This window comes from Pseudopipra pipra, chromosome 22 (assembly GCF_036250125.1).
Source record: "Pseudopipra pipra isolate bDixPip1 chromosome 22, bDixPip1.hap1, whole genome shotgun sequence".
In the NCBI taxonomy this organism is placed as follows: Eukaryota; Metazoa; Chordata; class Aves; order Passeriformes; family Pipridae; genus Pseudopipra; species Pseudopipra pipra.
The window spans coordinates 5,360,382-5,377,965 of NC_087570.1; the positions used below are offsets into that span (position 1 = coordinate 5,360,382).

General features: G+C 43.9%; 1 protein-coding gene across 3 annotated transcripts in view; it reads left to right on the top strand.

Moving 5' to 3' along the window:
• Positions 1–16,354, top strand: part of PRDM2 (PR/SET domain 2) — a 63,505-nt gene extending 47,151 nt beyond the window's left edge. For 2 of the 3 annotated variants that reach the window (XM_064678637.1, XM_064678639.1), the window contains 2 exons: positions 11,815–11,953; positions 13,040–16,354. In XM_064678637.1, the coding sequence (XP_064534707.1) occupies positions 11,815–11,926 (112 nt within the window). In that variant the 3' untranslated portion in view covers positions 11,927–11,953; positions 13,040–16,354. Of the gene's footprint in view, positions 1–1,162; positions 3,037–11,814; positions 11,954–13,039 lie in introns of those variants that run through there. The other variant, XM_064678638.1, reaches the window with a different exon arrangement.
• The last annotated feature ends 1,230 nt before the right edge of the window (positions 16,355–17,584 follow it).

Consider the following 17,584-nt stretch of genomic DNA (forward strand, 5'->3'; position numbering starts at 1 on the left):
GTCCCGACTTACGTCTTCATGTAGTCTCTGCAATCACTAGTGTATTTTGCACAGTGTTTATAACCTCTGTTACTTTGCTCCTGCCCTGTTCTTCTTGGAAACAGGTGTCTGATTTGCCAAGGAACTTTCCCAAAGCTCCCGGGTGATTTTGGGGTTGGTGATTGCAGCGCTGGCTGTGATTAACACCAGATTGAGGGGTGAGGGGGGGTGATTTATCAAAGTCAGGGCTAAGTGGAGGAGGGGGAGGAACTGGCAGCCTCTGGCAGAACAAGTGTCCCTGAGCAGGATCTGTTGAGTGTCAAAATCCAAACTGTTCACAGCTTGTGTGTCTTATGGTGGAGGCTCCGAGGTGGAAATGGTGAGGAAATGCTTTGTAAAGTAAAGGTTCCCTATAGCAGAATTATTCCCAAGGGCTAGAGGGGAATTTAACTTAAAATAGTCCATACCCAAATTAGGATGTGTTGAAGGAAAAATATCTTATTGGAATTTGGAGACTAAGGGTGTAAAAAATGCCTTTTAGGAACAAGAAATGTCTCCCAGGCCTGTTCTCTTGGGACATAAACATCTTCCTGTTAATTCTCATCAGCTGCTCTCTCAGTGTTATGTGTGAAACTGTATTTAAATGATGCCAGAACAGATCAGAATAAGAAGCCAAAATGACACATCTTTCCATCCAAATGAATCATTTGACCTCAGGCAAAATAACGAAGTACTTGGAAATCAGTGCATATGGGAATTGTTCTGTAAGATCTGGGGGGAAATATCCATTGACCAGGGGTAAGATTTCCTTGGCTGGCTCAAATACCATCACTTTGCAATCTTGATCAGTGTAGTGAGCAGTTTCACTAGGAAATTATTTTTGTTTCTGAAATAACTTTCATAAATTTAGATTGTCTATTAAACTTTTTATATCAAATATGAAGAATTTTTTTACCTTCATACACTAATGTCAGCACAGTTTAACTTTGATTCTCCTCTATGTAGGCACTGTTGGGTTTGTTGTTTTTTTTTCCCAGGAAATCTCAGTGTTTTTCCAAGACTTCCTTCATGTAATACTTACTTGGTTTTTCACCTTTCAGTTTTTCTGTGTAAACATACTCCCTTCACAAATCGTTTTGTCGTTTCTCTTCAGTTTTTGTTTTTGTTTATTTTTATTTTCTAGGACTCTCCTGTAAAAAACAAACCAAACAAACAAAAGTCCCTTACTGCCATGGTAGAGCTGTTGCTCCTCTTAGGATAAGCACCACGCCAAGGGATGGGAAATGCAAGCTTGTGAAACCCTCAGGAGCTGACTCACAGTCACAAAATTCCCTGCAGGCTTCTTGCTAACGCTCAGTGTCAGGCCTAGATTTCCTTCTTTCCTGCCTGCCACGCACAGGATGATTCAGATTAAAGAGGAGGATGCTACTTAAAGCAATTAAAGCCCACGGGAAATCATCAGGAGAAATAGTGGGATTGACTAAACCAAGTCTCTGCTCTGCTGTTTGCTCAGCTCCTGCTTTGGTCCAAACCTTCGTGGAGTTCATTGGCTGCTTGGCAAAGCAGGTTCCTGCAGTGTGCCCATAACTCAGTGTAGATTCAGGGACAACAATTGCTGCACTCAGAAGTATTTTTGTCATGTATTAAGTCTCTTAAAGCCTTTTGTCTGAATGAATCAGTAGAGGCCAACCCAGCACGGCAGAAATCCCTTTTCTTCCCACCTTCCCCTCGCTTCCTGACTCTTTTCCATGCCCTGCATACAATGGGAAAAAAAGCCTCAATTGGGTGTTTTATGAATTTTCCAAGTTCCTATTTACACATGCCAATAAAACTTTATAGAGCAACAGTGGGTTTCTAAACAGCAGATATTTCATGGATGCAGTGTATCTTTTTCTGGATCAGAAGGCCAGAGCAGGGCTGCAGACCTGCATATTTTGCAAGTTCAATCTCTAATTACTCTAAAAGGTTGTACACCTCTAATGATTTAAGACAACAGATCGGTCTATTGTCCATAACAGCTTTTTCTGGAAATGCCATTTGTCACGTGTTCCTAGAGCTTTCAAGATTAATGACAGAATGGATGGAAAGTGACTTAGTTTCTTTATACAGCCACCCCTTATATTTTTGTTCTTGACTTAAAAAGTAATCTACCTCTTAAAAAATTTGTAGTTTAATACTTGTTTGGTGAATTTGTGCCACTTTAACTTTCACTTTCACTATCATTCCCATTTTGTTACATTTCTGTTATGGGGACTTTATGTTGAAATATTGTATAAAGCATTTGTAGCAAGTTTAAAAAAAAATAAAATATTTAAAATTATTTAAATTGTTTTGGACACTTCAATTGTACTATATGTGATTTGCATTTTACATTAATTTCATTTTGTTTTCATTTTGGGTTGTTAATCTTGGAGCATGTTCCTGTATTAAAGTTTGCTGTTAGTTATATTGTTTCTTCTATTGGAGAGTGATATAAAGACTATTCTAATGAAAACATTAAAATTACAATTTGACATAAAAGTGGGGTTGTCCTTGCTTTTGAACACTGTAGCCTTGCTGAAAGGGGCTGTAATGCAGGTAAGCAGCTGCAGAGGGGTTTTCCTCCTCCATCCGTCCATCCTGTGAATTCCAGCTGTAGTTCCAAGTCTGGGGTGTTGCAAGCACTTAATGACCAACTAGATGGAACCATCATGGCACATTTTCTATAACCAGTAAAGTAAACTTTTTAAAAACTCGTGGGGAACTTGCCTTTTGTGTGGAAAGCAGGAAAAATGAAACAAGGTACATCTAGGAGGAATTAAGTGTTCTTGCATCCTTCAGTTGGCTGTGCCCCAGTTCACTGAAATGAATTTATACCAATTTGCCACTTCTGACTTAGCCTTAGGATTTTGCTTTTTAATTGTGGACACAGTTAATAAATTCAAAGTATTTAAATAAAAATTGCACGCAGCATTTCAACTTCGGATATTATAGTGTTTTTCTGATACTACAGTGTTCTATTTTTATATGCTTTAAACTTGTGAAACAGTTTAATAAAAAAATTACGTATAAAGACTTTGAGAATTTTGGAATGTTTTATTCCACCATCAAGATAAATGTTCTGCCTCCTGCAGTGGAGCTGGAAGTATCTGTGTCCCACAGTGGTGTGGGATGGAATAATGTGACATGGATAAGCTGAGAGTGTCACAGCAGCCAATTCCTGCCCATGGTCACTCCTAGTCCAGTAGTATTTTATGGAGCTGTCTATTCAAATTAATGCTTCTGTTTAAGATTCTCTGGTAAGGCCCTCAGTTTATTTTCTCGTGTGCTGTGTCATTCCTTGAACATGTTCTCTCTGTAACGAAGTTTTCCATGGATTTTGGCTGAAGGGGAGATGTGGGGCACTGCTGCCGAGGTCCCAGCGCTGCCCCTGGAGTGGTTTTGCACTCACACTGCGGGTCAGGAGCTGCACCACGAGGGAGGAGTTGAATCCTTAGTCTGCAGCAGCAGTTCCATCAATGGTAGGAAGCTACAGTGAAGCTTTTTCAGTCTTGACTAGATTTTACTCAGTTTACCCAAGTGAAAACATCCTTTTGCATACCCATATTTGTATATTTTATAAGAATTAAGAGGCACAAAAAAAGTTTAAAACCCCTGGTAGTTTTGAGATTACTGAGGGCAGGAGATAAACTTCAGTAGCTGTTTCACATCTTCTGTTGCTGATAAATGAGATGCCAGTTGGTGTTTGGTCTTTGCAGTCTCAGTATTTCAGTCACCTTGTAAGGATTTATTGGCTGTGAATAGCAGTGAACTGATCATAAATAAAGCAGCCTCATTCCTTGATATTCTGGCAGAAATGCTGTTGCCATTGTCTTTGCTGTGATATTAAGTCCTGTTGTGTACCAAGGACGTGCCACACAGATGTTCACCCTCATTTGCACCCACCAGTTCACCAGTGAGGGGATCTCAGCTCCAAAATCAGAGTGGGTGCTCAGGGGGGTTTATTCCTAAATAGGTGACTCGTGGCAGATACAAACATCCAGCTTTCATAGTTACTGTTGCATCTCATCTGCATAATTAAATTTCCCTGGCTTTTATAGCCGCCTCTTTATGATCTGAAGCAACAATAAAGCTGTGATGTTACCCACGAAGTGCTGACACGTCTTGAAACACATCCAAGCAGGCAATGAAAACAATTAAACTTGTCCTGTTTACAGAGACCAACTGACACACTGGGAGAGATCAAATGAGTGTCAGTGTAGTGCAAACAGCGATGCAGGAGACGATGTGGAGAGGGGAGAGCTGACATGTTGTGTTTACCTTTTTATTTTCCTTTAGCCAGTTTGTTAGAAGGTGTTAAAACCAGCTTGTGGCCGGGACTGTGTGAGCTGGGCTCAGTGCTGGCTGTTGAGGGCAGTGCAGGTGATGCAGCCAGACCCTGCTGGGCCAGCTCCTGGCTCTGGGAGCTGCCCGAGGTGCTTTAGGCTGGGCTGACTCTGGTCTCTGCTCTGTCAGCATTTTGTAGTGCAAGGCTGTTATTTAAAATCCTAGTGTAGTTCCTGATGATTTTCTTGAGTCTGATGCCTAAATGTTCCATTCCAAATGCAAGTAGGAATGGCACTTGCTCCATTTGCTGTGGTTTGTGACTTCATTTCCAAAATTATTGTCCAATTCCAGCTTTTGCTGGAGTCAAGTTCAGCCGAGAAGCTGAATTGCAACAGCAAACCTGTGACAGACAAACAGCTCATGAATGACCTTAAAAAGAGAACTTAGAAGACTTTCCATACTAATTCTGGCTTTGATTTACCCAGTGTGAGATCTGTGTGAGTCACGTGATGTTGTGCTTCTGTCCATGATGAAAAGGAGCTAAAGAACAGTTTTTGAGCAACAAGTGCATGCTGGTTTGGATCTGAGCTTGTGTGGTAAGTGAATGATGAGGGAGAGGTGAAATTCCACATCTGTTTAATTAAACTGGTGAAGAATAGCAGCTCTCTGATGGAAGAGGGGATGTGTAGGACCTTCCAATATTTTTTGAAAGAGTGGGATGGTGAGGAAAATAAATCTTATTTTCAGAGCAAGATGCAAATAAAACACTAAGAAAGGCATGATATATTAAGTGTACAGTTAATGGTCCATTGTGCACACCAAGTGAGAGTGAAAAATTATTGTTATTAAGGAGGGATCTTATATGTATGAAGGAGTTACTGTAATTTCCAGAGCTTTTTGGGGGATTTTTCTTTGCAATTTAAGTAATATCTTAGAGGTGTTTTTTGAGTGAAATGAATACCAAGGTAACACTGACTGGAGCAGAAGTTGATGCTGCTTTGTGCCCATCAGTCCCTACCCAGAGGTGTAAATGCAAGTGGATGGTTAGAGTGGGAATGGGTGTAAAGGATCCAATGTCTAGCACAGGATTCCTGACAGAACTGAGGAGCAGGAGGTCCCGGAGTCCTGTTCTGCCTCTGGATCACAGTCTCCAGCCACCAACTACTCTTAATCCTCTTCCTTAGCTCAGAGGAAGCCTTGCTGCCAGAGTCCCCTCTCAGTGCTGCTGCTTCCCACTCACACTTCATTGCTTTCCATTCTCATTTTGCTGATCCTGCACCTTTACTTCTCTTAGCAAGTCTTTGAAGATGCTTTTGGTAGAGGATGCACTGGACAAAGAGCATTGAAATACTGCTGGCCTTGTTTTTTGGTTTTTTTTTCAGATACCAAGCAGTAAAATTGAAACTCAAAGGGAAGCTTGAGCAGGCATCAAGTTGGAGGGAGGCTTTTTCTTAAGAGATAGGTAGCTGCTTCATTTTCCTAATTTATTCAAAGCTGCAGTGGTTTGTGGAGCCTGATGTAGCAATCAGCAGCGTGCACTTTGTTTGTGTTTGTATAGCTCTGTTTAATTTTTTAAGACTTTTATGTTTCACAAGCCAAACAGGGTCTCTGAGTCATGCTTTGGATGACAGTACTCCCAGAAACTGCCAAAGGGTTGTGAGAAACAGCTTTGATTATTCAGTGGGTGATGTTCCATGTTTCAGCAGTACAGGCTCAGCGTTCAGGCTGGGTGGTGCAAGGCACTGTGGGACAGCAGGTGAGCAGCAAAACAGACTTGCACCACTCAGAATGCCCTGAGCCAGTCAAAAAAGAGGAATAATCTTATATCTGGGCCTGTTCCAGCAAAGCCCTCCTTGATTCCAGCTGAGGGAGCTGGGGGGGCTCAGCCTGGAGAAAAGGAGGCTCAGGGGGGACCTCCTCACTCTCTGCAACCCCCTGACAGGAGGGGGGAGCTGGGAGAGGTCGGGCTCTGCTCCCAGGGAACGAGGGGCAGGAGGAGAAGGCACAGCCTGAAGCTGTGCCAGGGGCTGCCCAGGGAGTCCCCATGGCTGGAGGTGTCCAGGGAAGGACTGGACGTGGCACTCGGTGCTCTGGGCTGGGGGACAGGCTGGGGCTGGGGCACAGGTTGGACTCTGAGACCTTGGAGGACATTTCCAGCCTTACTGAGTCTGTGATTCCTTCTGCACTTCAGACAGGGCTGCTCAGCAAAGTTAAATGCCTGTGGTAAAGTAAATGCAGGGACTTTTTCAGGGCAGGGACTTTGCTGGGAGCACAGAGGATGTGCTGCCTGCTGAGGGCCTCTGGAGAATCATTCCTGTGCCCAGCCCGTGGGTGAACAGCACTCAGGCACATTCCAGCTGTGTGCTGGGGGAATTTATGTAGTGTGTCATTTAGGTGCTGAGATTCCTGCTCAGCATTTCAGTGTGGAAGGAGGTGGAAAGCTGAGAAATAATGAATTCTTCCATCACTGAGCTGCTGTAGAGAATTTCACACTCGAACTCCGCCCTCACTGGAGTTTGAGGTTGTTTTCTCCATTCATTGTGGCAAATGCTCCCACTTGGCTGTCTTTTCAAATCTAAAGCACATTTTATTCTGTGGTTTCTTTATGTAATGAGATGTGCAGGACAGAGGGGTCATCCTAGTGCTTGCTGCCCTTCAGCAATCATTTTGAACTCCTTTGGAGTCACCATTTCTGTGTAAATAAAATCAGCTGCAGTGTTCCCTGTGTGTGATCAAAGTGCTCTCATTCTGTTATGAATGTGATTCAGCACATACCAACTTTTGACCAAATTGGATTCCCTGACAGTGCAGAAGATGGTTTTGAGTACTGCTATTTTTAATCCAACATTCTTCACCTTTTGGCTCACACAATGCCCTGTGCTGCTTTAAAAGGGCAGGAAGATAAATTGCTGTCATGATACAGTTCATCTAAATTTACAGACCTAGACCAGGATTTCTTAAAGTGACTAATAATCTCTTTGAGCTCCATCTCAAGTACCTTCAAGGAGACTGATTTTCTGGAGGAGCTCAGGAGAATTCCTCCCCAGAGGAGTCCTCAGTGCCGGATTCCTTTTCAGGGGCTGCTTTAGATCACTGGTTGCTTTTGAAAATCGAGTTATATTTAAGTAATATGGTATTGATACATCAATTTTAGAGTCCCCTAGATGAGCTGTAGGCATGGTGTGAGATTCCTTCTTGCTTTTGCTTTGGTGTTCATCCCCAGAGCTCCCAGTGGTCTGAAGCAGGATGTTTCTGGGAGTGGAATTAAGTCAGCAATGAAGAAACTGGAACTGTAGAGCACATGCATGAACCAAAGCAATTTTGGAGTTCTGGTGGGGGAGCAATGCTGCTTTAAAGGCATGAAGCCCTTTGAAGCACTGTGGTTGGAGGTGCTGTTAGGTGTCTTCTTGGAAGTTGAGAATGCAAAGGATCTCAATAACAGGTTTTTCCAGTTTAGATTCATGAAAGGCCTGACCATAAAATCATCATATTCATGTTATGTCCTTCAGCATTACGTGATGGAAAGATAAAATCCTGACCTGCTCCAGCTCTTTCATGAATAAACACACGTAAGTCTCCAAACATCCACATTACAGCACATTATGATCCTTTTTGCTGTCTGCTGCCTCCCTAATTTTTATACACAGGGCAGGACTCTTCCATAGAAAAGGGAGACATCCCCCTCAACGAAATTCTATCCACAAACCTTTTTGTCTTGCTAAATATTTTGTTTCACTAAAGCAAGACAAACAAAATTAAAAATCTGTTCACTGGTGGTTGATGTTTTTAATGTTTTCCCAAGCCCTTGTTTTGTGTATTTAATTTCCCATTAAGCAATATGTTAGTGCCAGAGAGATCATGCCAGTCAGGGCAGCAGCACGATGGTTTAAACCTCACTGAGAGCAGAAAGCCCAGACATGGCATTTTTCCACCCCCCAAACCCTTCCCACTTGCCTTCTGGCCTGTGAATTTGCTCAGCCTAATTCTGCAAAGCCAAGAATTTAGGCTTAAACATCCACATTTCTATCTTTTTTCTTTTTGTCCTAGGCAGTCAATGATTTGTGTCAGTTTAGATATTGTTTTATTTAAGAATAGAATCTGTCCCTGCCGTGTTCATTGTTGGATATGTTGGGGGGTGTGTGTCTGAAATTTTGGGCCACGTTCATGGGGGTTTTGTAGATTAGGAGTGTAGGAGGATAAGCTCTGCCCCAAAACCCACACTATTTGAGGTTAAAGTGTGAACCTAAATGCCCTGATTTTTATCAAATACTGCCCTGACTTTGCTGGATTTCCTGGTGTGACCAGTGGCCACCTCTGCTCTCTCCAGCCTTCACTCCCACAAATAACAGGGCTTGTTTTTCTCAGGCATTTCTAGAGGACTAAACCTGGCAGAATGTTAATGGCACAAGTGTGGTACAGGACAAGGTAATTAGCATAAAAAATACCAAATGTATTTTGGGAATGTCTGAGGGAAGGGGGTGTGCCAGGATTTGGCATTTTTACTGGCCTTGCAGCTCATGTGTGCTGCTCATGGCCTGGGAAGGGAATGAAAGTTGGAATTTGGTTTGGACAAGTACTTGAGTGTTCAGGAGACAGTTTAACCTGGTAACAGGAAAGCAGGTGGTGGGGAAACCTTTGTTCCCAGCTCTGCTCTGAGCTGCAGATTGTCTGGGCGACCTTGGCAAATCACTTTCCGTCTGACTCAGTTCTGGAACTGAAAAATGGGATTATGGCACTGACTCACACTGCAAAACACTTTGAGATCCGAGGAAGGAAGACTGTAAGAGCTGGGATTTAGTGTAGTTTTATTGTAGCAGGTCTCAGTGAGTTTGGTGATTTATCTCCTTTAGTAAAGGTGTGCTCTCAGAGAGAGCTTTAGGCCCTGTCTATGTGTGAAAAACTAGCCTCATTTAACTTCTGGGTTAGCTTTAATTTATGGAGTAGCTGGTACATCTACAGAACTGTTCATCCTGATTTAAAAGTCCTTCGTTCACAGAGAAAACTTTTGCCACCTAACATTTGTTTTCTAGGCCTTTTTGTCTTGCAAGCAGAGTGTGTTTTCTGACGTTATTCCTTCTTTTTATTCAGTTTTGGGGTTTTTTTGGCCGGGCCTGTTGCCAGCAGTGGTGTTGGCAGGGCTGGGGCAGCCTGTGCTGTGCTGTTGGCCAGGGCTGTGCTCAGGGCTGGGCTGGGTTGGGGCACAGCCCTCGCCCCTTCCCAGGGGAGCCCTCACTGCCCAAGGTGGCTGAGAATCCCTTCTCTTTGCCTGGCTCCAGTTACCCCAGGGCTGAGATGGGGAAAGCAGGTGCAGAGTGACAGGGCTAAAAATAACCTTTTCAATCCCTGTCCCCAATGCAGGGGAGGGGATTTTGGCTCCCCTCCCCCTCAGGGATGAGCTCACCTTGTGCACCCCGAGTTGGTCTGAATTCATCCAGACATTCCTGCTTTGCTTTCAACAGGCTCCTTACATGAGTTATCAATCCCCTGCAGTTTAATGAGGGTACAGAGGAGGGCACTGATTCCTGATGGCTTTGGCAGAGCTGTGGTTTCGGAGCAGAATGGGAAGGCAGCAAGAAGAGCTCCATAAAGAACTCAACCACTTCCTATTTAGAAAAACAATCCCTTTTTATCTTGTTCCTCTAATCCCCAAATTCCCAATAATAAGGTATGATCTATTAGCTTTAAAGCTTGATGAAATTAGGGATGAAAGATCATAGAATCCCAGAATGGTTTGGGTTGGAAAGACCTTAAAGCTCATTTTATCCCACCCCTTGCCACGGGCAGGGACACCTCCCACTGTCCCAGGTTGCTCCAAGCCCCATCCAGCCTGGCCTTGGACACTTCCAGGGATCCAGGGGCAGCCACAGCTTCTCTGGGCAACCTGTGCCAGGGCCTCCCCACCCTCACAGGGAGGAATTTCTTCCTTGTGTCTAATTGAGGTGTGCGTTTGAAAATTCAGAGTAGATTTTCCCACATATTTTGTCTCTTTGGATTTTAGGCTTTTTAAATATTTTTCTCCTTGAGGTTTCCCCCAGGATCCAGGCACTGCCTCACTGCCTGCACTAAAACCCAGACGTTATTGATTATAGAGGAACTTTTACAAATGATAATGAATGTTTTGACAGAAAGCATTACTGACATGGAAACATTCTTGACAGAAAGAAACTAAAATTTCTCTCCTAGTTATAGTAAAGAACTGGAGCCAAACAAACTGAACTTATTTTGGATATTCTGCTGTTTCCCTTGGTAACAGTCCTTATATGGGACAACAAAAATCTGGCCTTTGTTGACCTCCCCATTACCACTTTCTGGTTCTTCCACACTGAATCCTTCAGGATTGAATTCACAAAGGCTGGAGAGGGTGATTTACATAGAACAATAACACAACTTTTGGCAGACGATTTTAACCACCAATTTTAATTTGGAAATAATTGAATTGCTCACTTTTCAAAATTTCTGTGGCTTTGGTTTTCTGTTGTAATGGAAAATTCTGCACTTCTTTATGTCTTAACTTGCAGTTACACTGTGTGAGGACAAACTAAATGACATCTCCTTTAAAGGGTTTATATACAACTCTAAAAATAACCTCGAGAAAAACCTGGCTTTTAACTTTTTTGAGACATGTTGCTATGTAATAAAATTACATTTCAAAAGATGTTCCCTTGGAAAAACTTAAGTAGTTGGGTTTGGTTGGAATTTGGAAGAATTTGCCTAGAGAAGGAAGGTGTGGAATTACCTGTGGGGGTGCACAGGTGTGAGGGGGAGCAGGCAAGTGTGTGCATGATAGGAAAAGATGCTGAATTTAGAAACAAATAGGGGGTTTTTTGGAATCTTTCAGTGTAAGGAAGTTTAGCTTGGGTTTACATTTGAACTGAAATTGTGTGTTTAGAGTAGGGTAGAAACCTTCCAACTTCCTTTGCTCTGAGTCATGTTTTCAGGCTTTCTCCTTGAAATCACAGCTGACAGGGGTGTAAAATTAAAATTTTGCAGTTAAAATCTGTGATTTTCACTTTCACTTTGAGATTCTTGGGGTTAGTTTAAAACTTGAAGTGAAACAACTTCTCTGCAGTAAAGGCACTGCAGTGACCTGCACGTGCCCTTGTCACGTCAGAAGTGTTCTGCAGACCCTGACCTGGGCAAAAATGACCAAATGTGGTGGTAGTCTCATGTGAAATCATTGCTTTTCCATAAATATGTCTTTTTAAAACCTGATATGGACTGTCCTGAGAAAACAGACTCTTCTAGTTCTTGACATAACTGGGGGTTTGTCTGTCCCAGCTGGAGGGGCTGGGATGGGGGGGGAGGCTGGATGTTGCTTCCAGTTGACATTGTCTGTTCCCTGCTTAAATAAACTCACGGGGAAAGTTCAGAATTAGGCAAAAAATCCCCTCTTTCCTTCAGAAGTGGCTCTTGGTGCTTCCCGTGTGGGTGGAACGTAGTTTTCTTTTCTCATAGCCGACCGAAGGCTCTGTAGGGCCCTAAAGCCTGTTTCTGGTCCATGTGTGTGAGTTTTTCTGCCTCTCTGTGCAGTTACAGGCTCCGGGTGGCCTCTAGATGTCCCTCCTCCTCCTCCTCACACAACACCAGCGCCAGGCAGTGCAGGAAATCCGGCTGCACCTCATCCCACTGCTTCAAGGAATAGAGCCCTCGGCACATCCAACCGAACCAGGTAGGGAACAGGGAACAGCACCGGGAGGATGCTCAGGGCTCACCTGGCCCGTGTCCCCAAACTGTTCCACGTGTCCGTGGGCAAGGAGTGCAGAGCACTTCACAGATACATTCCAAGCCTCAGGAAACCCTCAGTGTCCTTGCTCTTGCAGCTGCTCACAAGGAACATTCTCTAGTAATGGGTGCTTACATACTCTGGATTAAAAGGATTTTTTGGGATAGTCAGCCCTTTAGCCCCATGGAAGGTGTAAGGAGGGTTTTCTTTTGTTTGTGGTCTTTTAAGACCTGAGGGGTTTCTCCTCTGGGTCCTGGGGAGCTTGAAGATGGTGTGAATTTTTGTAAGAAGGGTGTTTATGCCCATCATGGTATTTGTATTTGGTCCTAGTAGTGGGCCAAGTGCTTTGAGGTCTTTTAGGCTGAGTATTGACTCCGTCCAAGAAAAGAAGGACACCTGGGATGTGTGTTGTGCTTTCTGCTTTGGTGGCCTGCCCGGAGCTCAAAGAGCAGCATTACAATGCAAATTGCAGTGCTGTGATAACATGCAAAACCATCAGTTGGGTTGTGAGATAAACTTTGTAATGAAGCTCTGCGGGTTTGGGCAAATTAATGTCTATTGGTGAGGCTGAATCGATTTACTGTTGGTTTTAACAAGGCACCGTTTTCTGCTCCTTCATTTCCCCACCATTAACATGCAGATAATGATCTCCTTTATACTGATGTAACAGCCAAGGAACACGATACTTAACACGTGTAAAGCTAAAGGTGAGAATGACTACCAGCAAAATCGAGATGCTGCAGCCTGAAATTTATTCTTTCTTAAATATGTTACAAAAAAAATAACCTTTTAGGGGGAAAGTTAGTAAAATGCTGAAGTTTACTACCTCCTGAATAGTGGGAGTGGTGGTTAATGAGATGTTAACACCCCTAATTGGCACAGCTGTGGGAAAATTAAATCCTGGGCATCTCTTCCCTGCTCAGCACTCACTGAATGACTTGTCCTGCTTCAGCTCTGTGTGATGGGACAGGTACTGTGACTGCTCATCTTAAAGCTATCTCTGATTAAATGCAACTCTCTGTGTATTTTCAGGAACTTCTGACTGGAAAAGGTGGGATGAAGGAATCCTCCAGCATTGTCCTCTCCTGCTTTTCCTCGGGTGAGGTGGGACCAGTTCCTCAGCAGACAACAGGGACAGTGGTTTCTTCTGCTGGAAGCACTCCTGTCATCTCATCCTTCCTTCCAAAGGAGAGAGCACAGAGCAGATCCTGCCTTTTCTGGAGAGTGGTGAACTGTGGGTGCTGGGAGAGGGGGATCTGGGGGTGCCCTGGCACCAGGAGCCCCACAGCCAGTGCAGCAGCCTGGGGGAATGGTCAGGCATTTGCAGGCAAAGTCCTTGTGTTTGGAGGGTGGATGGGTCTGGGTGAATCTCCTTTTTCTGGGAGGGCACAGAGGGGTTTAACATACTATGCAATTAAATTCTGAAAAGACTGTTACAGCATTTTAGTTTCTACTTTGCATCCTCACGGGTAAAGAACAGGGCATCCCACAAAAACACCACTGAAGGGAGTGGGGGGTTTTGCTGAGGTTTCCACGGGTGAAGTCTGTGGATACTCCATTGGCTTTAATGGGTGTGTTGCTGTTGGGTTTGAAGTGCATCAGGAGCCATGTTTTTTGGGAAGGCCACCTGTTCTATGATCTCAGTGAATGCACTGACAGCCCAGGTTCATAAAGGGACAAGCATCCATTTCTCAAAAGCTGCTGTTACTTTTGTTGCCAGTCTGGTGCTTTTGCTCGAGTCAGGATTTATTTATTTAGTGAGAGTAACAAACACAGGTGTTGCTGTGCAGTATCAGGCAACACTTGCCTTGAAGTACAACACTTGTCCTTAATTACATCCCTTGTCCTTAAATAGGAGGCTTGTGTTTGTTGGGACTCTACAAATGCACGTTGAGTTTCAGTGCTCCTGTCCAGAGGGAATCCACAAAGGCAGCTGGCAGCCAGTAAAGAGAAATTCCACAAACAGAGGGATCAGCTGGTGAAGTGCAGTGCAGAAAGTCTGTTACCTGTTTCTTGCCCCCAAATGGTGACAATCACACCCAGGTGCTTCATCTCACAGGGGTGTCTCTGCCCATTTCACCTCCCAGCCAAGACACATTTTTCCAGGATCCCTGCCCATGTAATATCCAGGTTTGGACTAAGAAGGCCAAGAGGGTTGACTGCCCTATTTCCCTCTTGTTTCAGCCAGTTTATTCCCATCCTTGTCTTTGCACTCCACACAGATAAGCACAGATCTGTGTATGCACACGTTAGTTAAAAAAAAAACCAAGTGCCCAATTGATTCTCCTTCCCACCACCCTGGAAGAGTCAAAAAAAGGCTCAATTTTATATGGATGTTCATATATATATATGACAGATATTAATATATATGTATGAAATTGCTGAGAACAGTTACTTTTGTATAGTTTTGATGAAAATCAAATTGTTCAAAGTGAACACAAAAGCTTTAAAGAAGAAACATTGGGTTTGTTCACCGTAAAAACGGTTCAGGCATGTGTTGAGTTGGAAAGAAAAGGTCTTCAGGACCTTGTATTATCTCACTGCAGATTTTTTGGATAACTCAACCCCCCTTGGAGGCTTTCTAAGTGCAGTTGTGGTCTGGGGGAAGGCTGAGATGCTGAGAACTAGTTGAGCCATAAAAAGCTACATCCCCTTCCACGCTGGAAGTGATGCTTCCAGTCCAAGACTGTGAGAGCACTGGGATGCTCGTGCCACTGCTGGCTGCTCTGTCCCCTTCCTGGAGTGGAGAGTCTCTAGGATTTGTTCCCTTTGGAGGTTTTTGCTAGCCATAAGTTCCTCCTGAAATCTGTGATTTAGTAATTCCAAACGAAGGCTGGAATTTTTCACTGAGATTCTCATTATTCATTTTGAGTAGCTGGAAGGGAGTATCCAAATCTGCTAGGCAGCTTGGTAAATATTGGTCAAATAGCACAAGAAATTAAGTTTCCTGGCCTTATGTGTGTCTCCCAGAAGCTGGTGTGCACAGACAGCTCTCTGAGCAGTTTGCCTCACTTCAGTTTTGCTCATCATCTTTTTATTTTCTCTCCACACTTTCTCTCATCATGTGACATTAGTATGGTAAACCCTGTTCCTTCAAACAGGAGTTCTCTTCCTGTGTGCCTGGGCAGCATCCAGATCACTTGGAAAATGAATATACAGTGCTAATAAAACCCAGCTCCAATATACTCTGACTTGAAGAGTAGTTGGGGATTGATGGATTGATGGGGATTGATGGGGATTGATTTTCCCAGTGCAGACTTGTCAAAGACCACACTTAGTGTATAAATTTTCATGGTCACTTGAGGATTGTTGCTGAGGAAGAGTTTTCTTGCCATGCAGCCCAAACCCTGCTTTAAACAGCCCCTTCTCCTCAGACCCCCTCAACTTCCAGGCAGTTAAATTAAGTAGGGAATTCTGGCATGGATGCTGCGAGTTCAGTGCCTTCAAGGCATACCAGTGAGGTTACCAGGGGCCACTTCTGTGCAATTTATTTTTGCTGCTTTTTTTAGAGTGGTATTAACTGTAATAACTGACAAACTCAAGGAGGGAAGTGTGGACATTGTTGTGATATAGGAACAATTTTTTTCTCAGAGAAATTCTGGTCTGTCACACGAGCCTGTAAATATGTATTTACAATTTTAAAAGCACGTCTTTATGTCCCTGGTTGTAAATGCTCCGTTTTTAAATGTTTTTATAACATGTGTGACTCAACCAAGAGACCACAGCACACAGATTTATATTGTTCTGGTCTGTTTGAAGGGTCCATTACAGTCTGAGCTGTGGCAGAAAAATATCCACCAAGAAACAACCCAGGGTTGCACCAGATTTTATCATTTTTCCTCAAATAACAAACACAGGTTTTTTTGGGAGGGTGAGGGAGTTGATTTTTCTTGCAGAAAAAAAAAAGGAATCAGTTCAAAATGGTGTCGTTTCTCTGGACCAATGAGGATATTTCATTCACAGTGAATTCAGGAAAATATGCCATTTTTTTTCCCCAAGGTAGAATTTCACAGTTTTGCAGCAAATTTTTAACCTCCCCCGTGCCTGCTGATGAAACGTGGAATTTTGCCCTTGTCTAAAAATCACAAGTTCTTGTGAAAATCCGAGGAGAGGGTGGGGTAAAAGCTCAGGTTCTGCATGTAGGAATTTGCAAGGACGACACTGGCAGCTCTGCAGTGCTCTCGTGACAGTGCTGACACTGAGAAGTTTATTAAAAATAAACTGTTTGGAGATGTGGTAGGACCCGGTCGGTGTTTGGGTTCTAAACGTTGCTCTGAAAGACTGAAAGCTCTGTTGTCTGTCTGCCGTGTAAGGAAAAAGAACAATAAATTAACGTGGCAAACTGCACCATGGGAGTATTTATTGTTATTTCAGCCCAGGAGGTCTTAAAAATAGAGCTTGAGCAACACAACACCCCGAATGTCAAGGGTTGCTCTCATCCGTTGGAAGGTAAATGTTTGGGCAGGGCTTGAGGTGGGAGGGTTGTTTTCCTTCCTAGAAATAGTCCCTGTTTCATACATCATGTTCAAAACAGCACACGGAGGAATTTTATGCTTTCTCCAGGGATGTGGGATTTGTCACTTCTCATAGAATCCCAGAATGGTTTGGGTTGGAAAGACCTTAAAGCTCATTTTATCCCACCCCTTGCTGTGGGCAGTGACACCTTCCACCAGCCCAGGTTGCTCCAAGCCCTGTCCAACCTGGCCTTGGACACTTCCAGGGATGGGGCAGCCACAGCTTCTCTGGGCAACCTGTGCCAGGGCCTCCCCACCCTCATTGTAAAAAACTTTAAACTTACTCTAAATGGACTCTCCTTCAGTTTAAAACCCTGTAAGGGAATCCCTGGGGGTGATGGGCAGCCATCATCACAAGTGCATAAATCCAGCCACGTTCCTTAAAACCAACAGCAGACAGAACAAACAGGTTTGGAACAGCTGAATTATGGGCATTAAGATTGATCTCACATAGGCTAAAAATGGCTCTTTTGCCCCAGAAAAGCTGAAGGTTCCTTAGGCATTACAAATCTGACCTGTGAGTGAAAAACCACTGTTGTCATTGTCACACCTCAGTGCCTGCAGCAGCTTAACAGGCTCCTCTTGCAGTGTCACAGCCTGTTTGGCTTCACTGCCATCCAGCTCCAGGTGAGTGCTGAGGGCTGGGATTGTGCTGAACTGTCACTGTGTCCCTGCCTGAGAACCCTCTGAAATATTCTTTAAATAGCTCCCTGCCTTCATTCGTCTGTCTGCGCTGTCACATGAAGCAGCACTAATTACTCCTTTTTATCAGAGCTGTGGCTTTTTTGGGACAGGACTGTGTTCAAAAGCAGGTGAGGAGGAGCACTCTCTCATGATGGAGCCACTGCCTTGGTGCTGTTCAGCTCTGTGCCACTGCTGGCAGCTGCCAGGAGGCAGAAGGGTGCAGACAACACCACTGCTGGTGGCAGAATCCCCTCCCAAAATCCCAGTTAGGAAACCCAGTGGGCTATTTCAGTCTTTGATGCCAGTGCTAATTGTAAATACTCTTTCAGGGCTGCAGGACATACAGAGGATTGTTTATGCTCAGGAGAAAACTGGACAC